The sequence below is a fragment of the Manis javanica genome, chromosome 6 (assembly GCF_040802235.1).
Source record: "Manis javanica isolate MJ-LG chromosome 6, MJ_LKY, whole genome shotgun sequence".
Lineage (NCBI taxonomy): Eukaryota > Metazoa > Chordata > Mammalia > Pholidota > Manidae > Manis > Manis javanica.
Genome location: NC_133161.1, coordinates 14,495,663 through 14,519,546, shown reverse-complemented (window position 1 = coordinate 14,519,546; position 23,884 = coordinate 14,495,663). Strand labels below are relative to the sequence as shown.

Sequence of the window (23,884 nt, the reverse complement as noted above, 5' to 3'; positions counted from 1 at the left end):
TAATGAGAGTACTTTTGGCAATTTGTAACAAAATTGCAGCTCCTTTTCTCTTTCAACTCAGAGAAACCTACTTCTAGGAATTTATTTTAAGGATACATAGACCTGCCATGTGTATAATGTGATATGTAGACAAAGTTATTTATTATGTCATTGTTTATAATAGCAAAATACTGGAAGTTGTTGTCAGATGATTGGCTGTCTAATGGGGTACATCCGTATAATGTGAAAAGAATGAAGATCTATATTTACTGATACAGTGGTTGACTGGATATGAATATGGATAAGTGAACAAAAGGAAGCTATAACTATATAACTACAGTGTATGTAGTAGTTAGTTACATTTTGTGTATAAAAAAACACTAATATTTTTCCAGAAAGAATTTCTGGGGAAAGAAAAAGAAAAAATAAGTTACTGTAAGAATAAACCAGAGACCTGGTTTAATAAAAGTGGTTACCTAGGGGTAAAAGGAGTTAAATGGTAGAGGGATAAGGACAGAAGTAAAATCTGATACTTTTTACAAAGGTTTTGACTTTTTAAGCATGGAATGTTTCACATGTTCAAAAATAAGTCTATACCAAAATAAAAATATAAACTCTAAAACTAAAATGAACTAGTGAACCTAAAGAGAATACATCAAATTGGCATAAGAGCATGTTGTTGTATTTTATTATCTAGTATTACAGTTTGTGTTTCAACTAGTGCATCTTAATTGACACTTGTTTCTGCTGGGTTTTGAGTTCTGGGTAGGCAGTTACTGTCTTTTACTGCTCTGAGTAAGTCTTTGTGCTGTCTTCTAGTTTCCATTGTTGATGAGAGGTAGCTGTCAATCTTTTGTCTTTTTTGATGATAATCCACCGTTTTTTCTTTGCTTTAAAGAGTTTTCTCTTTGTCTTTGGTTTCTGCAGTTTTAGTGTGTTGGATCTGTATCATAGGTTCCCAACCTTTTTTGGCTCAGTGCCCACTTTTTCAAAGAGTGATTTGATAAAGCCCCCTTAGGTAAATTATACTATACTATATATAAAACAAGGACAGATTTTTTTCAAATTATTTTATTAGAAGAAATTAACAATATCAATGTATTGCTCAAAGTATAATTAAAATTAAAATTTTTAAAGTATATATTATTCTTAAAAATTACTGAAATCTTTATTAGTGAGAGGGTTGAGTTTAGTGAGATGTTTGGTGTCATTTTTGTCATTGGCGATCTTAAATTGCCACGTTTCACTGTTGACAATTTGTTTCTTTGTTAATAGATTGCTGGCCATGCTAAATCCTTTTTTGGCTAAATATGATGATGAAAATGCAATAAAAAACTTCTTTGCTACAGCCCATAAGTCTGGATATAATACTGGAATTTTCCTTTGAAGCCAAAATTCTTGATACCCATTTTTTCATTTCAATTTCAACTCTTTATTTGTTGACAATTCTATCAACTCCTCCTGCAGTGATACTTCTGCTATTTGTAGGTTCATGGAAGGTTCTAGGACTTGGTTTGGAATAATCATGTTGGGGAAATCCTGAAATCTACTTGTAAAATCTTCTTTAAATGCTTCAAAATGCTGGCTATAAACCAGAATCTCATCATCATTTGTTTCCACTGAAGAAAGATTTGGAAACTGATAAAATTGTCTTCGACTCAGATTTAGTTTGTACAAGTCAGGTTTTGACACGAATGCAGAAATAGTTGCCTTCGCTTTGATCAAATTCACTGTAGATTATTAATCAAACCTTTCATCGCATTCATGTGAGCATTGCCCAAGGGGGCAGCGCCTGGTCCCCAATGCCCCCTTAATATGTCTTGGACCAAAAACACCCCCTCAGATTTCGGCACCCACTGGTGGGCAGTGCCGCCCCTGTTGGGAACCAAGGACCTAGATGTAGTATTTTTTTATTCTACTTGGGGTTCATTAATTCTGGAAAATTTGCAGGATTTAGCCCTTCACTTCTATAAAATGCCTACCCATTATATATGCTGTCAGTCCATCTTTCTGAGACCATGATTAAATGCTTGTTATATATTCTGTGTTTATATATGTATATGTCCATTTTTGGACTATTTTTTCCATTGTTTGTATTTCTGTCTTTACATGAATGCCATCCTGTATTAATTGCTGTAGCTCTAAAGTAAGTCTTATCCTCCAAATTTGTTATTTTTCAGATTATTTTTGCTATTCTTGATCCTTTGCATTTTTATGCAAGTTTTAGGTTTTATCAGTTTCTACAAAAAAGCCTGCTGGGATTTTAATTGGGACTGCACTAAATCTCAAGGTCAGTCTGAGAAGGAACATCCTAACCATATTCGGTGTTCCAATCCAAGAATATGTTTAAAGTCTTCTTTATTTAGTGGTCTTTAATTTTTTTTGTTGTTGATTTATTTCACTATACAGGTCATGCACACATTTTGTTAAAAGTATACCTGAGTATTTCATATAGCTCTTTGGGGGTGGGGGCAGATACCTTATGAGTTTTTGTGTACATGATTATGTTACTAAATATAAACAGTTTAGTTTTTCCTTTCCAACCTGTTTGCCCTTTATTTCTTTATGTTGCCTTTTTGTAATAGCTAATAAAACAGCTTAGAATAGAAGTTGTGAGAATGAACATCCTTACCTTCTTAGTCACATCAGAAGGCATTCAGTATTTCATCATTAAATGTTAGGTGTAGGTTTTTCATACATAGCCTTTGTCAAGTCAAGGAAGTATTCCCTGATTGCTGATAAAGTTTTTCAAGTTTTAATAAACTTGTTAAAGTAACATTGAAAGATAACATTTTATAAATCTTGAATGGGTGATGAATATTTCAAAGGTCATTTGGCCTTTCTCCTTTAATTTGTTAATATAGTGCATTACTTTGACTTGAGTGCTCAACCAATCTTGCATTTCCGTAATAAACCCTACTTAATCATGGCATATTATTCTTTTTATGTGTTTCTGTATTTGATTTTTATATTTATTAATGATTTTTGTTAATCTTAGTTCATGAGCAGTATTGTTCCATACCTTTCTTTCTTTGTAATGACTGCCTCTAATTTTGGTTTCAGAGCATTAGTATGACCTTAGAAAATGAGATGGGAAATGTTTCTTCCCTCTGTTTCCTAAAAGAGTTGTTTACAATTGATACCACCTTCTTTAAATTTTTAAGGGAATTCACACCAGTAGAGCCTACTAGGTCTAGATTTTTCTTTGTCGAAGCTTTTTAAGCACAAATTCAGTATCTTCAATTGATATAGAGCTATTCAGGTTTTCTATTTCTTCCTGAGATTTTGATAATTTGTCTTTCAAAGAATCAATATATTTAGTCAAGCTTATCATAATATTCCCATACCTTTTTAAGATCTATAGAATCTGTAGAAATGGCTTTTTATTTTATCTTTTGGCCATATTTTTTTCTTTATCAGTCTAGCCTAGAGGTTTATTAACTTTACACTCCCATCCCCACCCCTAAATGGCTTTGGTTGCATTGATTTTTTTTCTTTATTCCTTTTTTATTCCTTTCTGGTCCTTGTTAATTCCTTCCTTCTGTTTTGGGGGGGATTAATTTGCTCTTCTTTTCCTAGCTTTTTGACATGGAAGCTTATATCATTGGTTTTTCTTCTTTAACACCCAGGTTATTTTGAAGTAAATTGTTCAATCTCCAAATAGTTGAGGATTTTCTAGTTTTGTCTGTTACTGATTTCTAAATTTATCTCTTGCGGTCATGTCACATATTTTGTGTGCTTTTAGCTCTTTTAATTTATTCATACTTGTTTTATTGCTCAGCATATGTTATATCTTGGAAAATATTCCATTCACATTTAGAGATAAGTATTCTGTTAACACTCAGTTTCTTTAAACATCAATTGGATCAAGTTATTTGATTCTTTTGTTAAGTTTTATATCCTTACTGATTTTCTGTCTACTGCTTTTGATTACTGAGAATTGAAACTTCAGGTATGTAGATTAGTCTGTTTATCTTTTCAGCTGTATCAGTTTTTCTATTACATGTTTTGAAGCTCTGTTAATTAATGTATGTACATTTAGGATATATGTCTTTGTGAGGAATCAATCCTTTTATCATTATATATTGTTCCCACTTCATATTTGATAATAGTTCTTATTCTATAGTCTAGTCTGTCTCTGTTACTAAAAAGTCCTGGTTTCATATGCTTGTTGTTTGAAGGTGATCTATATGCATCCTTTTATTTTTTTAACCTTTGTATGTATTAAAATTGGATTTCTTGTAGATTGCATTCTATTGGTTCTTTCGTTATATACACATGTATTTATATTTAAGTAGCAAGCCATCAAGTGGTATGGACAGAGTACTATTTTGCATTATATAGATCCTCTCCTTTTCCTCCCACAGATGTTGAGAGAATAGTTGCCTGACTGGTGGTGATCCATCTCATGATCTTGTCATTCAGCTCACATGTGTCTGTAATCCACAGTGCATAATAAGAGGCTTTAAATCCACATTAGTCTCTTTTGTGGAAATGGGCAGCCAAAAAATTGCTCACCATTCCTGGTACTTGATGTCAAAGCATAAGCCTGCATTATGCTTAGGGTTAGAAAGTAAAACTTCACAAAAACAAGATAACAAATGATATTCATGTCTCAAAACCTAAAAGCTGTAAACATTTAATTTATAGAAAACAGAATAAAATGAGATCCCAGTGAGTTCATTTTAAGTCCAGTTACTTTTTATTTTTTTATATTGTTATTTTGTTATTAATCTACAATTATATAAAGAACATTATGTTTACTAGGCTCCCCCCTTCACAAAGTCCCCCCCACACACCCCATTACAGTCACTGTCCATCAGCATTATAAGATGCTGTAGAATCACTACTTGTCTTCTCTGTGTTGCACAGCCCTCCCCATGCCCCCCCCCAACATTATACATGCTAATCGTAATGCCCCCTTTCTTTTCCTTGCCCTTATCCCTCCCTTCCCACCCATCCTCCCCAGTCCCTTTCCCTTTGGTAACTGTTAGTCCATTCTTGGGTTCTGTGATTCTGCTGCTGTTTTGTTCCTTCAGTTTTTCTTTGTTCTTATACTCCACATATGAGTGAAATCATTTGGTATTTGTCTTTCTCTGCCTGGCTTATTTCACCCTCTAGCTCCATCCATGTTGTTGCAAATGGCAGGATTTGTTTTCTTCTTATGGCTGAATAATATTCCATTGTGTATATGTACCACATCTTCCTTATACATTCATCTACTGATAGACACTTAGGTTGCTTCCATTTCTTGGCTATTGTAAATAGTGCTGTGATAAACATAGGGGTGCATATGTCTTTTTCAAACTGGAGTGCTGCATTCTTAGGGTAAATTCCTAGAAGTGGAATTCCTGGGTCAAATGGTATTTCTATTTTGAGCTTTTTGAGGAACCTCCGTACTGCTTTCCACAGTGGTTGAACTAATTTACATTCCCACCAGCAGTGTAGGAGGGTTCCCCTTTCTCCACAACCTCGCCAACATTTGTTGTTGTTTGTCTTTTGGATGGTGGCAATCCTTACTGGTGTGAGGTGATATCTCATTGTGATTTTAATTTGCATTTCTCTGATGACAAGTGATGTAGAGCATCTTTTCATGTGTCTGTTGGGAGTTACTTTTTTAAATATGATTTATGATTTCTCATTAATCAACATCAGTCTTGTTTTATAATCTTATAATTATCTGTTTCATGATTTCATTTTGCAAACCCAGAAACTTACATTTAGATATATAATGAACATAGAACTTCAACATCCCTTTTCATTTAAAATGCAGAAAAATCACTTTCTTCATACAGGCATTCAGGTATTTACTATGTAATATGCAGTGCCTTGTTTTTCTTGTATAGATAAGGTAGATCTTGATCTTGAGAATGAAGTTTGGGAGAGACACAAATTTGAGATTCACCTACATTTACTCCCATTGTTCCTTGTTAGGCAAAGATATCTGTGACTCAGAATTCACTTGTAACTTTATTAGATTATACTTTGAGAAATCATGTAGGTAAGGTCATGCTTGTTCTTTCAGGAGTCAACTGTTACCTTATTTTAATTGGTTGATACAGATTTTAATGTACAAGTTTACCAGGTACCAGCTAGTGCAGTGTCTTAGATCCATTTCATGCATTTATTCATAAAACCCTTATAACAATCTTGCCTCACATTTGTCCTAATGGAGCATGAAATATTTAGCACAGTAACTGGAATACATCAAATTCGCAACATGGTAACCTCCATTTTGTGTATCATCATGATCATAATGTACTATTGTTAAACAGAAGAAGAAATAGGGCCTCAGAAAGATTGGTTAGGGGTTATAGAACAGTCACTAGAGAGGAATGATCTAGGTCTATTTGATAGGCCCTAGTTGTATCTTTTTATTTAAGTACTTTCCATGTAGAGTGTATATAAGATGTGTCATTAAACAGGATTCAGATCCCAGATTTTTCATTTAGTAGCATGGTGCTCAGTTTACTGATTTGTAAACTGGAGATAATACTTAATTCACCAGAACAGAGATGCTGTGAGGTTTACTAGTCTTCAGGTTCTCTTCTAACCCTAGAAGAGACCTCTGACAAAAGCCATTAGGTCTTTGGGCCTGAGGTGTCATTTGCACCCATCCATCTCCACGTGCTTTTAGGCCTGGAAAGTTGTTTGGTTCAGGAATGATAGATGGCTTGAGGTTAGCATTGGAAGGCAGTTGCTACTGCTTTCCTCCTTTCTTGATATAGCCGCTGTCCATAGTTTTGTGTTGGTATGAAGATAAAGCAGTGCATATAAGGAGAGCACTAAATGTTAGTTCATTTAGGTCTTTTTTTTTCCAACTTTTTATTTTGAAGTAATAATGGAATCATGGGAAGTTACATAGAGATCCAATGTACCCAATTTTTCCCAATGATTCCATCTTAACATAACTAGAATACAGTATCAAAACCAGGAAATTAACATTAGTACATAGTGCATATAGTTCTGTGCCACTTTATCACATGTATAGATTCATATAACCACCATCGCAATCAAGATATAGAAAACTGTTCCATCCCTACCAAAACTCTGCCTCATTTATCCCTTTATAGTCATATCTACCCTTATCATTCTTAATTTCAGGCAAAGCACTAATCTGTTTCCTGTCTCTATAATCTTGTCATTTTGAAAATGTTGGGTAAATGGACTCATTCTTAAGTGACCTTTTAGAATTGCTTTTTTCCCCCACTCAGAATGACACCCATAAGGTCCATCAATTTGTTGTACATGTCAGTAGTTCATCTGTTGCTGACTATTTCATGGTATGAATCTATCACAGTTTATTTAGCCATTAATTTATTTAAGGAGATTTGGGTTTTTTTTAAGTTTGGGCTATTATTAATAACACTGAATTAAGACATTTGTGTTCAGACTTTTGTGCAGACTAAAGTTTATTTCTCTGGGATGCGTAGGATTGAGATTACTGATATCTCTGATAAATGTTTAATTTTTAAGAAATTGCTAGACTGTTACAGAGTGGCTCTACCATTGTGCATCCTACTGGGAACATATGAGACATCCAATTTCTCCAAATTCACCATAATTTGTATTGTTGCTACTTTTTATTTTAGCTGTTTTTATAGCTATATACGTGTGTCTCATCATGATCTTAATTTTCATCTACCTGATGGCTATCAATGTGGAACATCTTATTGTATGCTTACTTGCCATGGGTATATATCCTCATCAGTGAAATGTCTTCATGTCTTCACCCATTTTTTGTTTTTTGTTTTTTTTTTTTACTGAGTTTTGAGAGTTCTTTTTATAGATACATATGAATTCTTTGTCAGATCTGTGGTCTGCAAGTACTTGCTCCCAATTTGTAGCTTGTTTTTTCATTCTCTTCGTAGATCTTTTGGAGGGCAAAAGGTTTTTCTTTTTTTAATTGAAGTATATTTTATATATAATACTTGTTTCAAGTACACAGCATAGTGATATGACAGTTATCTATATTATTAAATGCTCACCCCAACTAGCATAGCTATTATCTGTCAACATAGAAATATATTACAGTATTATTCTCTTTACTTTATTCTCTATACTATATTTTCATCCCCATGACTAATTTATATTATAATTGAGATTTTTGTGCCTCTTTATTCCCTTTACCTATTTTACCCACCTACCCCCAACCTCTTCCATCGTAACTACCAGACTCTTACCTATGTCCATGAGTATTCCTGCTGTGTTCATTTGTTTTGTTAGATCCCATGTATATAAGTAAAATTATATGATATTTTCCTTTCTCTGCCTGACTTACTTCACTTAGCATAATACCCTCTAGGTCTATCCATGTTGTCACAAATGACAATATTTCTTTCTTTCTTATGGCTGAATAAAATTCCATGTGTATGTGTACCACATCTTCATTATCCATTTATTAATTGATGGACACTTTGGTTGCTTCCTCATCTTGACTATTGTAAATAATGTAGCAATAAACATAGGAGTGCATTTAACTTTTTGAATCAGAAGTGTTGTTTTCTTTGGGTATATTCCCAGAAGTGGAATTACTGGCTTGTATAGTATTTCTATTTTTAGTTTTTTGAGGACCTTCATGCCGCTTTCCACAGTGGCTAAACAAATTTATATTCCCACCAGCAGAGTAGGATGGTTTTCCTTTTCTCCATATCCACGTCAACACTTGTTATTTCTTGTCTTTGGATAGTGGCCATTCTGACTGGTGTAGGGTGATATCTCATTGTGGTTTTGATTTGCATTTCCCTGATAATTAGTGGTGCTGAGCAACTTTTCATGTGCCTGTTGGCCATCTGTATGTCCTTGAAAAAATAATCTATTCAGGTCTTCTGCCCATTTTTTAATTGGGTTACTTGTTTTGTTTTATGATGTTGAGTTGTATGAATTCTTTATATATATATTTAGGATATTCACCAGTTATTGGGTATTTCATTTGTAAATATATTCTCCCATCTAGTAGGTTGCCTTCTGGTTTTGTTGATGTACAGAAGCTTTTTTGTTTGATGTAGTCTCACTTGTTTATTGTTGCTTTTGTTTCCCTTGCCCAACAAGACATAGATGGAAAAAGAATACTCATAGTGATATTCAAGAGATTCTATGTTTCCTTCTAAGAGTTTTATGATTTCATGTCTTATTACATTTAGGTCTTTAATCCATTTCGAGTTTACTTTTCTGTATGGTGTTAGACAATGATCCAGTTTCATTCTCTTGTGTGTAACTTCACAATACCATTTATTGAAGAGACTGTCTTTTCCCCATTGTGTATTCTTGCCTCCTTTGTAATATATTAATTGACCACATAGGCATGGGTTTATTTCTGGGCTCTCATTCTATTCTACTGATCCATGTATCCTTGTGCCAGTGACATACTGTTTAATTACTGTGACTTGAAATCTGGGAACATGATACCCCTAGCTTTGTTCTTTTTTCTCAAGATTGCTTTGGTTATTCAGGGTCTTTGGTGATTCCACATAAATTTTAGAATTATTTGCTCTAGTTCTATGAAAAATGACATTATTATCTTATGGGGATTACAATGAAGTTGCAAATTACTTTGGGCAGAATGGCTATTTTGGCAATATTTAGTCTTCCTATCCATGAGCATGGGATAGATTTCCATTTATTTGTGTCTTAAATTTCTTTCTTCAATGTCTTAATAGTTTTCAGATTACTGGTCTTTCACTTCCTTGGTTTGGTTTATTCCTAAGTATTTTACTCTTTTTGATGCAATTGCAGATGGAACTTTTTCCTTGATTTGTCTTTCTGCTAGTGCATTATTAGTGTATAGAAATGGAATGGATTTCTGTATATGATTTTGTGTCCTGAAACTTCACTGAATCCATTTATTCTAGTAGTTTTGTTGGTGAAGTCTTTAGGGTTTTCTGTATATAGTATCATATCATCTGTAAATAGTGAGTTTTACTTCATCCTCACCTATCTGTATGCTTCCTGGTTTTTTTCCCTTCTTGTCTGATTTTTGTGGCTAGGACTTCCAGTACTATGTTGAATAAAAGTGGTGAGAGTGGACATCCTTGTCTTGTTCCTGATCTTAGAGGAAAAGCTTTCAACTTTTCACTGTGGAGAATGATGTGAGCTGTGGGTTTGTTGTATATTGCCTTTATTATGTTGAGATATGTACCCTTTTATGACTCAACTTTGAGAATTTTTGGCATGAATGGATGTTGAATTTTGTCAAATGCTTTTTTGGCATCTATTGAGATGATAATATGGTTTTTACCCTTCCTTTAGTTAATGTGGTGTATCACATTGATTGATTCATGGATATTACATCATATTTTCATGCCTGGAATAAATCCCACGTAGTTGTGACGAACAATCCTTTGATACATATTTGTTGAATTGAGTTTGCTAATATTTTGTTGAGAATTTTTGCATCTATGTTCGTTGGGAATACTGGTCTGTAATTTTTCTTTTTCTTCCTTTTTTTTGTATTGTCTTTTGTTTTAGTTTTAAGAGTGTGCTGGCCTCATAGAATGAGTGTGTAGTATTCCCTCCTCTCGATTTTTTGGAATACTTTAAGAAGTCTAGATATTAAGTCTTCTTTAAGTGTTTGGTACAGTTCATTCATGAAGCCATCTGGACATGGCCTTTAGTTTCTTCAGTTTTTGGGTTATTTGATTACCAGTTCTATTTCATTACTAATGATTGGTCTGTTCAGATTCCATTTCTTTTTGGGTCAGTCTTCTAAGATTGTATGTTTCTAGGACTTTATCCATTTCTTCTAGGTCGTCCTATTTTTTGGTATATAATTTTTTGTAGAAGTCTGTTATAATTCTTTAAAATTATATGGCATTTGTTGTAACTTCTTTTTTATTTCTAATTTTGTTTGTTTCCTGTCTTTTTTTCTTGATAAATGTGGCTAAGGGTTTTTCTATTTTTTTTATCTTTATTGATGCTTTTTTTTCCTATTGTTTTCCTAGTTTCTGTTTGTTTTATTTCTGCTCTTTATTGTTTTATTTCTGATCTTTATTATGTCTCTCCTACTACTAACTTTGGGCTTTGTTATTTTTCTAGCTCCTTTAATTGTAAGGTTAAATTATTTATTTGAGATTGATTGTTCTTGTTTCTTGAGGTAGGCCTGTATTGCTATAAACTTCCCTCTTAGAACTACTTTTGCTACATCCCACATATTTTGAACCATTGTGTTTGTTTTGTCTCCATGTATTGTTAGATTTCTTCTTTAATCTATTTATTCACTGATCCATTGATTATTTAGAAGCATGTGGCTTAGCCTCTACATGTTTGGTTTTTTTCCAGTTTTTTCTTGTAATTGATTTCTAGTTTCATTATCACTGTGGTCTGAAAAGATACTTGATATAATTTCAGTCTTTTTAAATTTATTGAGACTTATTTTGTGTCCTAATATGTGATCTGTTCTAGAGAATGTTCTATGTGCACTTGAAGAATGTGTATTCTCTTTCCTCTGGGTGGAACGGTCTATATATATCTGTGAAGCCCATCTGGTCTAATGTGTCCTTCTGCACCACTGTCGCCTTATTTGTTTTCTGTCTATATGATCTATGCATTGATGTAAGTGAAGTATAAAAGTATTATTGTGTTTCTGTCAGTTTCTCCCTTTATGTCTGTTAGTATTTGCTTTATGTATTTAGGTGCTCCTATGTTGGGTTCATATATATTTATAATTCCTATATCCTCTTGTTGGATGATCCCTTTGTCAGTATGTAATGTCTTTTGTCTCTTGTTACTTTCTTTGTTTTGAAATCTGTTTTGTCTGATATAAGTATTCCACTCCTTCTTTTTTCTCCTATTTGTGTGGAATATCTTTTTCCATTCCTTCACTTCAGTCTATATGTGTCTCTAGGTCTGAAATGAGTCTTTTGTAGGCAGCATATAGATGGGTTGTGTTTCTTTATCCATTCAGCCACCCTATATCTTTTGATTGGTGCATTTAGTACATTTAAAGTAATTATTGTATTTACTGCCATTTTGTTCATTGTTATGTGGTTGTTTATGTAGTTCTTCTCTGTTCTTTCTTCCTCTCTTGCTGTCTTCCCTTGTGATTATTTAGTGTTATGTTTGGATTCCTTTCTGTTTGTTGTTTATCTGTTATAGGCTTTAGGTTTGTGGTTGCCATAAACAGTCTATAAAGTTGATGGTTGCTTAATTTCAAATACATTCTAAAAGTACTACTTTTTAATTCTTATTCCTCTACATTTTATGTATATGATGTCATCATAATCTACATCTTTTTATTTTGTGTATCCCTTGGCTAATTTTGTGTATAGTTGATTTTACTGGTTTTGTTTTTTGAAGTTCATACTTGATTTGTGGTTGGTCTACTATATTTACTATAGATTTATTTTCACTAGTAAAAAATACTTAGGTTTAAGAATATTTCCATATAAAGAAGTTCCTTTAACATACCCTGTAAGGCTGGTTTAATGGTGATTAATTCTTTTAATCTTTGTTTATTTGGAAAACTCCAGATCTCTCCTTCAGTTCTGAATGATAACCTTGCTGGGTAGAGTATTCTTGGTTGTAGTTTTTTTTTTTTTCCCTTTCAGCACTTTGAACATTTCCCTCCCTTCTGGTTTATAAAGTTTCTGCTGAGAAATCTGCTGATAGCCTTATGGAGTTTCCCTTATAGGTAACTGTCTTTCTCTTTGTCACTGCTTTTAAGACTCTCTCTTTATCTTTAATGATTGCCATTTTAATTACTATGTGTGTACATACTAAATAAGTATTGTGTGTCTTGATGTGGACCTCCCTGGGTTCATCTTGTTAGGAGCTCTCTGTGCTTCCAGGACCTAGGTGTGTATTTCCTTCCTCAGATTGAGGAAGTTTTCAGCTATTAGTTCTTCACATAAACTTTCTACCACTTTGTCTCTTTCTTCTCCTTCTGGGGCCCCAGTTGTGAGAATATTGTTTCATTTGAAGTTGTTGCATAGCTCTCTTAGCATCTTCTCATTTTTAGAAAATTTTTTTCTGTCTTTTCCTCAGCTACTTATTTTCTACTATCCTGTCTTCCAGATCACTGATCCATTCCTCTGTCTCCTATAGCCTACTGTTCATTCCCTCTACTGCATTTTTCAGTTAATTTGTTCTTCAGCTCTGAATGGCTTTTTTACATTTTGTATGTCTTTGTTGAAGTTCTTCCTGAGACTATCAATTATTTTTCCCAGTTCAGTGAGCATATTTAAGACCATTACTTTGAATTCTTTATCAGGAAGATTGCTTATCTCCACTTCATTTAGTACTTTTTCTAGTGCTAAATCTTGTTTGAACTTTCTTTTGTTTGGAACATTCTCCTCTGACTCCCCATTTTGTCTTGGTTCTGTGTTTCTTCCTTTGTATTAGATAGATCAGGTATGCCTTCTGGTCTTACAAGTAGTGGCTTTATGTAGTAGGCATCCCAGGTGCCCAGAAGCACAAACCCCCCTGCTCTGTGGAGCCCAGTTCTCTGATTTGGCTAAGCCATGGCTGCTTTTGTTTGGCTATGGGTAGGGCCCATATTTCTGTCTGTCTGCCAGGAGTGGTGGATACCTACTGCTAGCCTCTGTGCCCTTTGTGCGATGTCTGGCATTTTTGCTGGGATGCATAATGGGCAGGGATACCCTGTGCTTGTCTGTCATCAGTGGCCAACTACTTCTGAGCTGAGCATGTTAGGTGGGGTGGGTCTTTGAGGGAATGCTGGGGCTGAGTCAGCAGGTTAGTTGGAGAGTTTCATAGATGGCTCCTGCAAGTGTCTGGCCAGTGGGGCTAGGGAGGGCTGGAAAAGTGTTCTACACCTGCCCTTTCTCCTCCAGAGAGACCTTCAAATCCCTGCCCCTCTGCACATTCCCAAGGCCCACAAATCTTTCAAACTACCTACCTCTGGCCTGTGTTTCTGCTACCTCTGTGTTGGGTCTCAGAGGGATCAACAGAGCATGACAGTCCTCCAAAAGTGACTGGAGACTCAGCCCACCACAGCACTCCAACTCTCTAGTGTTCAGTCCTATTAATCTTCAAAGCCCAAGGCAGTGGGGTCTTTCTGAAGCAGATCCCCAAGACCAGAGTGTGACAAGTTTCTGAGTGTTTATCCCCTCCCTACTCTGTTCCTCTCCCTCCCGCTTCTGGGATGGGGGAAGGGCTTGGAATTAGATTGATTTAGGCTCTGCCCATTTATCCTTCTCAATGTGGTCTTCTTTGCTTGACAGTCTGTTCTTTTGTAGACAGTCTGTTCTGCAGTCTTCAAGTTGTTCTTAGTTAGTTGTATCCAATGTAGTTGCTTCCTCGGTATGTGAGGGAAGAGGATATCACAGTGATCTCCTATTCCAACATCTTCATCCAGCCAGAGCAGAAGTTTTTAGTTTTGATGAAATCAAATTAATCCATATTTTTCATTTATGGATTGTCTTTTTGATTTATGTCTAAGAACTTTTCAACAAGTCCTGGGTCCTTAAGATTTTCTCCTGTTTTTTTTTAAAATTCATTTTATTATCATTAATCTACAATTACATGAAGAACATTATGGTTACTAGACTCCCCCCTTCACGAAGTCCCCCCCTTCAAACCCCATTACAATCACTGTCCATCAGCATAGTAAGATGCTGTAGACTCACTACTTGTCTTCTCTGTGTTGTGCAGCCCTCCCCGTGCCCCACCCCCACATTATGCATGCTAACTGTAAGGCCCCCTTTCTTTTTTCCTGCCCTTATCCCACCCTTCCCACCCCTCCTGCCCAGTCCCTTTCCCTTTGGTAACCGTTAGTCCATTCTTGGGTTCTGTGTTTCTGCTGCTGTTTTGTTCCTTCAGTTTTTCTTTGTTTTATACTCCACATATGAGTGAAATCATTTGGTGCTTGTCTTTCTTTGCCTGGCTTATTTCACTGAGCATAATACCCTCTAGCTACATCCATGTTGTTGCAAATGGTAGGATTTGTTTTCTTCTTATGGCTGAATAATATTCCATTGTGTATATGTACCACATCTTCTTTATCCGTTCATCTAGTGATGGACACTTAGGTTGCTTCCATTTCTTGGCTATTGTAAATAGTGCTGCAATAAACATAGGAGTGCATCTGTCTTTTTCAAACTGGGCTGCTGCATTCTTAGGGTAAATTCCTAGAAGTGGAATTCCTGGGTCAAATGGTATTTCTATTTTGAGCTTTTTGAGGAACCTCCATACTGCTTTCCACAAAGGTTGAACTAATTTACATTCCCACCAGCAGTGTAGGAGGGTTCCCCTTTCTCCACAACCTCGCCAACATTTGTTGTTGTTTGTCTTTTGGGTGTTGGCCATCCTAACTGGTGTGAGGTGATATTCATTGTGGTTTTAATCTGCATTTGCTAATCTGATGATTAGCAATGTAGAGCATCTTTTCATGTGCCTGTTGCCATCTGAATTTCTTCTTTGGAGAAGTGTCTGTTCAGATCTGTTGCCCATGTTTTAATTGGGTTATTTGCTTTTTGTTTGTTGAGGTGTATGAGCTCTTTGTATATTTTAGATTTCAACCCCTTATCGGATATGTCGTTTATGAATATATTCTCCCATTCTTTCTGTAGGATGCCTTTTTGTTCTACTGATGGTGTCCTTTGCTGCACAGAAGCTTTTTATTTTTAGTTTGATATAGTCCCACTTGTTCATTTTTGCTTTTGTTTCCCTTGCCTGGGGGAATATGTTCATGAAGAAGTTGTTCATGTTTATATTCAAGAGAGTTTTGCCTATATTTTCTTCTAAAAGTTTTATGGTTTCATGAATTACATTCAGGTCTTTGATCCATTTTGAGTTTACTTTTGTGTATGGAGTTAGACAGTAATCCAGTTTCATTCTCTTACATGTAGCTGTCCAGTTTTGCCAACACCAGCTGTTGAAGAGGCTGTCATTTCCCCATTGTATGTCCATGGCTCCTTTATCATATATTAATTGACCATATATGCTTGGGTTAATGTCTGGAGTCTCTATTCTGTTCCACTGGTGTGTGGCTCTGTTCTTGTGTCAGTACCAAATTGTCTTGATTACTGCGGCTTTGTAGTAGAGGTTGAAGTTGGGGAGCAAGATCTCCCCAACTTTATTCTTCCTTCTCAGGATTGCTTTGGCTATTCGGGGTCTTTGGTGGTTCCATATGAATTTTTGAACCATTTGTTCCAGTTCTTTGAAGAATGCTATTCGTAATTTGATAGGGATTGCATCAAATCTGTATATTGCTTTGGGCCAGATGTCCATTTTGACGATATTAATTTTTCCTAGCCAGGAACATGGGATGACTTTCCATTTGTTAGTGTCCTCTTTAATTTCTCTTAGGAGTGTATAGTAGTTTTCAGGGTATATAGGTCTTTTACTTCCTTGGTTAGGTTTATTCCTAGGTATTTTATTCTTTTTGATGCAATTGTGAATGGAATTGTTTTCCTGATTTCTCTTTCTGCTAGTTCATCGTTAGTGTATAGGAATGCAACAGATTTCTGTGTGTTAATTTTGTATCCTGCAACTTTGCTGAATTCAGATATTAGTTCTAGTAGTTTGGGGGTGGATTCTTTCAGATTTTTGATGTACAATATCATGTCATCTGTAAACAGGGACAGTTTGACTTCTTCCTTACCAATCTGGATGCCTTTTATTTCTTTGTGTTGTCTGATTGGCATGGCTAGGACCTCCAATACTATGTTGAATAAAATCTATACATGTTTTGTTAGTTTTACTCCTAAGTATCTCATTTTCTGTAGATCTAATTTCCATGTAGTTATAGGATCAAAGGATTTCATGTTTGTGCTTTTGGGGGAGTTGGTTCACTTTCCTTATATTGTCAAATTTATGTGAGTAGTGTTCTTAATATTCCCCTATTATCCTTTTTATATCTACATGGTCTGTAGTGATACTCATTTTTCCATTCCTTATGTTTGGCCGTTTGTCATCTTAGTTTTTGTGAGTCTGGGCAGAGATTTGTTAATTTTACTGATCTTTGGTGTAACAAGCTTTAATTTCATTGACTTTTTAGTTTTCAATTCCATTGATTTCAGCTCTTTAATTTATTATGTCCTGCCTCCTGTGAGATAGAAATTGAAGTCACTGATTCCGTGCCACCTCCCTTGACATTTGGAGGAGAAGGGAATTGCAGTTTTACTGGAAATTGAAGTTTACTGGAATTGAAGTTCTGGGTTTATGCCTCTGTTGATACTTTCCTGGCTGGTAGGGGCATGGGTGCCTGTTTACTACTTCCCATATGTTCTTGTTTGGCACACCTAAGAAATGGTGTCATCAAGGTACAAGAGTTTACTGGCAGGGAGCATTAAAAGTCCTGAATGTCCAGTATGCCTCCTGCCACCAGCTTAGCCTTGAAGCAGAGAGGTACCTCATTACTGCCCTGGAGGTAGTCAAGCTCCTCACATGATCTCTACTGATACTGCAGGGGATCTCATTACCATCCAGTGGGGACCAAAGCCCCAGTTTCCTACCTGGCTTCTCTGACATTCCCAGCCAGGGGTGATTGGGGCACCTGGTTTCTTCTTGACCAGGGTTGAAGTCTGTGCTTCCCACTGGGCCTTTGCTGGTGGGGAAGGGAGCATGGTTTTTTTTGTGATGTCTAGCTGGAATAAAGCAGATGCTATAAAAAATTTCTATCTTGTGAGGATTTGCCTTTTCTGATCCTTTGGATAGAAAGACTAGGCTTTACTGGGCTTTTTTGTTTGTTTATACTTGTTGGTGTTCTGAGATTGTGGTTTCATGAGCACTTTGACATATATGAGGATAAAAGAAAACCAGTGAACTTACCACTGTCATTCCAGGAATCCCAAAGTCTCAAGCTAGTCTTGCTACCTTCTCACTACCTCTCACATTCTTCTTATGATTGTTTCACATAGAATATCTATAGCTTTTCGCTCTTCTTGTCTGGAGGAATAAGGAAAAATTTGTTTACTGAATCCTTCTCTTTTGTGAAATGCATAGTTACATATTTACAACTTCAATTCTTTGTTAGTACTGTGTTTGGGTTTTTTTTTTTCTTCTAATTTGGGGTTTGTCTTCTCACTTTCTTAATGGTAATCTTTTGACCAGGTGTAGTTCTTAATATCAGTGGAGTTGAATTCATTAATCTATAACTTATGCTCTTGTTTTTTGTTTCTTGCTTAAGAAATTTATTCCTGATCAAAGGTTACACAGATACTCTATATTTTTATTTGAAAGTTTTGAAGTTCTCAATCTACCCAAAACAATTATTTTTTTAATTGAGTGGAGATCTAATTTCATTCCCCTCCCACTGTGGAGAACTAAATAGCTCCATGAAAAGTTCATTTCCTTTCCCACTAATTTCTAATACCACATCTGTCATATATAAAATGTGCATATATGTGTGCCTATTTCTGGTGTTTATTCTGTTCCACATTCTTCTATCCTTACATAACTAGTACACCATCTTAATTACTATAGCTTTATTGTAAGTCTTGTTATTTGGTAGGCATGTCCTCAAAGCTTATCAAAATATTATTGATATATCCCTGTTGGGATTGTTATTAAAACTGCATTGAATCTATAGATATGTTTAGAGGGTGCACAAAACGGGTGAAGAGAGTGAAAGATACAGATTTCCAGTTACAAAATGAATAAATAATGGGGGTGTAATGTATACCATGTTGACTTTAGTTAATAATATTGTTATTGACAGTTCTTACCACAAGAAAAAAATTTTGTGACTGTGTATGGTGACATGTTAACTGACTTAAGGTGATCATTTTGCAGTATATACACTATGCATACAAGATACATGCTATACAAACAAAAAAACTTAGAATGCAATTTTCTTTCTCAGTTGGAGTCATTCGATGTCCAGTTTGCAGCCAAGAATGTGCAGAGAGACACATCATAGATAATTTTTTTGTGAAAGACACTACTGAGGTTCCCAGCAGTACAGTTGAAAAGTCTAATCAGGTAAGTGTATTAACTCTTGAAACTTTTACCTTCTCCTAATAAGGCAGCCTAAAATGCTAGAGGACTCTAAAATAAAAGATGTCAAACATTAGAACATTATATCCTTGAAATTATGTAATATTTTAGAAGATTATAAGAATAATAAGTAATTCATCATAAGGAATACAACAGTGCCAATACAGAAGCCCTAATTGCAGTCTCACCTTCTTTTTCCCCCTCAGAGGAAACCGTTATTCTATACTTGACCTTATTTTATTTCATTTCTTTGTAATTTTCCTACATATTGACAGGTTTTCTTATTTCAAGCCCCCATTTTTCATATTTTCTATTTTAACAATAAACTGTAATGATATATATGAAAAATTCCATGTTTTTGACCAGCATGGTTACTGCATTTTTAAGAAAGGCTTCTTTTCTACATGATAATTTCTTTGAAAGCCTCATTTGGTAGCATTGTCTAAGGTGTTGCATTTAGAGATCCAATTTTTTCCTTCTTCTCCCTTCTTCCATAATCCAAATGTAGAACATTTCTGTTGGCCCCTTAAATCTAAATGTCAGGTCTGGTGGATGAACTGTAATACTGTAGTGGAGGTGAGCTATGACTGATTCAGTAGTATGTGCTAAGTATTAGCATAGTGTATTAGTCTTCTTTCGGATCATGATTCATTGATGATTTCTCTAAGCAGTTCCTTTAATTTAGAATAGATCTGTGAAGGAACTGAATCTGATTATGAAAAATAGGATTATTGATCTAAAAGGTAAAAATCTTAATGTTTAGGACTCTTTGTTAATCACACAGCTGAGGTTCTGTCCCTTTTTTTGTTTTCAGCTTTTTGTTTTGGGGGGAAACTTGAAGAATTTCGGGTTTGCTTTAAATGAACATAGCCATCACTAACAGATAATTTTTTTATGAAAGACACTACTGAGGTTCCCAGCAGTACCTTTTTTTTTTCCTCCCCCAAAATATCCACAATTCTTCCTAATGTGAACTTTCATCAAGGTCAAAACAGGGCTTAGTGCAGGGTATAAGCTTTTTAATTGTTGTGAAACCACCTTTCGAAAATGGAAATGTAATTGTGTGGGCTATAGTGTCAAGTACTTAACCCCTCTAAAAGCTCTCTTCTGAATATTAATGATTTTGTTTGTCTTCTAGTGTAATGACACTTTGCTTCATATGTGATTTCATTGATATTAGACATACTTTTTTAGTCATATCACTCACTAGTTATACTTCATCAGGTGAGCTTTAGTACATATGAATGCTGAATCCAGAAAATTCAAAAGCAACAGCATGCATAATCAACATGGAGTAATGATACAACATGAAATGGTGAAAAGAGATGAGAATTGAAGAGATTCTAGACAAAGGACAAGTTTAAGAGGCTGCTTTATGCCTCTATATAATTAATTAGTTTCCAGTAGTATGTTTATTTACTATGCTTCTGACACAGAAACATAATAAGAAGAAATTATAATCAATCTAGAGATAGAATCCAATATACATTTTGAACCTAGATAAGTGGGGACATGGAGGTCAGTAAATCTGGTTTAGACTAGGGTGCTCATAGGGGTATTTTGTGAAGGAAGACTGGAGAGGTGGTAAGGTAGGGTAGATTGGAGTTAGGAAGCACTAGGTCAGAAGTAATGAGAGCTGAACTGGCCCTGTAGCAATAAGGACAGAAAGGGTAAATTACAATTCATATAGTACTTGATGTACTTGATTGGATGTGGAATGTCAGAGAGGCTTCCCTGCCAGGATGATGGTTTCACAGAGTTAAAGCAGGCAGGGAAGTAAAAATAAAGGTAGAAAATTGGTTTTGAATGTGATTGAATTTGCCTATGACCACAATGGTGATGTCATTTTGGTCAAACTGGAGCTCTGAACTAAAGCTCTGAAGAGAGTTCAGAGCTGGAAATAAAATTATAGAAGCTTTTTGTTATGGATAATTTCAAGTATTACTTTAAAAATGGTACAGTTTAGCATAAAAAACTCCCACATACCCATTACTTAGATCAATAGCTGTCGTCTTTGTTTTATGAATAACCTGATGCTTTCTCTCCCACCACTAGATTATGTTGAAGTTAATCCCAGGCATTATATCATCTTATCTATAAATATTTGCTGTTATTTCTATGAACAAAGCATTTTTTGATAAACATACAGTAATTCCTTAATATTCAAAGATCTAGGCAGTGATCAAATTAATTATATATTATTCTTTTTTTTTTAATAGTGGCTTCTTTCTATAAGGATCCAATAAGGCCTACATAGTTCATTTGGTTGATAATGTCTGAAGCATATCTTTTAATTAATCTCAAATTATCCCTTTTCCTCATTGGCTTTCTTTTTCTCCCTTTTAACATATTTGTTGGAATAACTGAGTTGTTAGGCCAGTAGAGTTAGCTGTTAGCTTTATTCTGAATTTTGCTGACCATCTCCATGAAGTCTCATTAAGTGTGCTGCATCTGTCTCCTGTATTTTGTGTAAATGGTAATAAAAGGGTAAAAACTGGTTTTGATTCAGGTTCCACTGAGTAAGGGAGCATAAGAATACTTTCATCCCTATGTTGTTATGTATTTCAATCAGGAAGTATTAGTTTGGTTGTCTTTCTTTTTTCTGATGTTTCTTAGCATTAATGATGATACCACGGTCCCATTTTTCATTAGGGCTTTGAAAAATAGCAACGTTCTCATTCTCATTCCCCTTTTTTTATTAACTTGAGTAGAAAAAGAAAGCTTCATCTATTATTTGGTTATACCAGAAAGGTAGGTTAAATGCTTGATTCTTTTCCCTTTAATTGCTAATTTTCAGAGTGACTTAGTAGTTTCTTAGCATTCTCTGAGGTGACTAATGAGTGGTGGATATTTATCATTATAAGCTCATGGATATTTTATATAAAATGTGTTATAGTTACTATTCTTATTGGGGCTGAAATTATGTCAGCATCTTGACGATGGCAGTCTAACATTGATTCCTGAGTCCTGATACAATTCCAGGAGTCGTCGTTCTCTCTCCCTTGCTTTCTGTTTTGACAAGGTGTTCATTTTCTGTTCTAGACCTGGAACCAGCCATTTCTCTTAGAAGCCTTGGTTTCTTTTAGTCAGAAATGGTATTTGGAGACCACAGTATGGGAGCAAGGGGTACTCATCATCATTGGGTTGGTCATTTTTCTAGGCCTTCCAGGAGAATAATTTAACAAATATTTTAAAAAGAGAAAGAGAAGATACATCATAAGCATATATTGATATTTGTAAGTACCAAGTACCATTTAGAATTGTAGGGCTTTACTGTTTTGATTCTGTATTTATCTCACTTCTCCAATATTGTAAATCTTGGTTCTTAATTACATTGACATAATTATTTATTTTATCCTATAAAAAAACCATACACACACACACACATGTTTATATATTATAAGGGTCTACTGTACCAGTTTTGGTACAGTCAGGAACCATTGGAATTCTTAAAATTAAAATTAACTAGATTTAACTTATTTACTAAAAGGATAAATTAAAAATTCTTAAAGATAGCAACTATGAGGATGCAGCTCGGAAAACAAAGGGAAAAAGTTGGAATTACTTAGAGGCAGGCCTTGTGGAGGTCAGTACAGACATCTGAAGAGGAGGTGTTGCTTGTCTCATGCGAGTGGCTGAGACTTTTTTTCTTGGAATGTTAGACCTTGGAGGAGCACGCATAGATCTGTGGTTTTGGTATCTCTAACGCTTGTTCTACAAGTACTGGAAACACTGCAAACTAAAGCCAACTGCCGCTGTGGGAAGGAACTGCTGCTGTTGAGGTGAAGAACATTGACTGGCATGATGTTCACAGAAAAGACAAGCAGACAGGAAGTCAGCCAAAATGATTAGTCTTATCTTCCTCTGACCTTGGCCGGCTCCCTCCAGCACCACCTGCGGTTGGAATCTAATGTGGAACCACTCATAAATAGCCATGGCTTGCGGAGTAAGATGTAGAAGAATAGAGTTAGTGCTGAAAGTAGGAATTATAATAGAGTTGTTTCTTTCAAAACAGAAAGCAAGGAAGATAGCAATTACTACATGTATCCACTGGAGCTGTTCAATCAAATCATCATGTTTTATAGTTACTTGAAATAAATAATTCTTCTCTGGTTAAGCCACATACTTGGAAGTCAGGTTCATTGGTTTCATTTTTCTTTTATTGTTTAGGGATTTAATTTTTTTAATTTGTATGACTATATATAAAACTTGTATTTCCAAATTAAAATCTGTAAAACATGGTGTATTCAGAGAACTTAAACTTCTTCTTTCTGCTGTCTCATCTACCCAACTACCTTATAGGTGACCTTTTAATTTATTTAATGGTTTATCCTTCCATTTTTAACAGTATTTTATATATAATCATAAGTAATTTTATGCTTTTTAAAAATATAAGCAAATGAGTCCTCCCACCCCATCTCAGTTTTTCTTAGAAAAGCAGTTGCATGATGCTTTTCCACTTTGCTCTTTAAATTTTACCTTATATACTGGAGGTCCTCCCTGGCAGTGTTAAAAAGATCTCACAGTCCTTTTTATAACAGTGTAGAGATTAAATTTTAAGTGACATCCCTATAGAGGTGATCACTGAAGCTAAGGGAATGGATGAGACCAATCCCCAGATCTAAAAAAAATCTGCAGAATCAGCAGAAGAAGAGTTGTGGTGGAATCCAGAGGTACAATCAGGGAGATAAGATCTAGAGGTATCAAAGAATCCGAGTGATTTCTACGAAAGTAGGAAGGGAGTCAGTGGTATTAAATGATGTTAGGAAGGTTGAAGATGATAAGAATTGAGAAAAGGCAGCTTTTGGTTATGGAAATGTCATCTAAGTATTTTGAATTTGGCAAATGTAAATCAGTGAGTGAGGGGGAAATTTTTTTCTAGCCACAAATTATAATCATGACTGTTCATATGTTATATAACTTTAACATCCATTCTCAGAGAATCGTGTCACCATCTACACTGTTAATACAAGCTAGAAACATGGAAACTATCTGTTCTTCACCTCCCATA

At 35.1% G+C, this 23,884-nt stretch overlaps 1 protein-coding gene across 2 annotated transcripts in view; it reads left to right on the top strand.

Annotated features, from left to right (window-relative positions):
- TRIM24 (tripartite motif containing 24) overlaps positions 1–23,884 on the top strand; it is a 105,442-nt gene that overhangs the window by 31,542 nt on the left and 50,016 nt on the right. For both annotated transcript variants that reach the window (XM_073238389.1, XM_073238387.1), the window contains exon 2: positions 18,740–18,858. In XM_073238389.1, the coding sequence (XP_073094490.1) occupies positions 18,740–18,858 (119 nt within the window). The remainder of the gene's footprint in view (positions 1–18,739; positions 18,859–23,884) is intronic.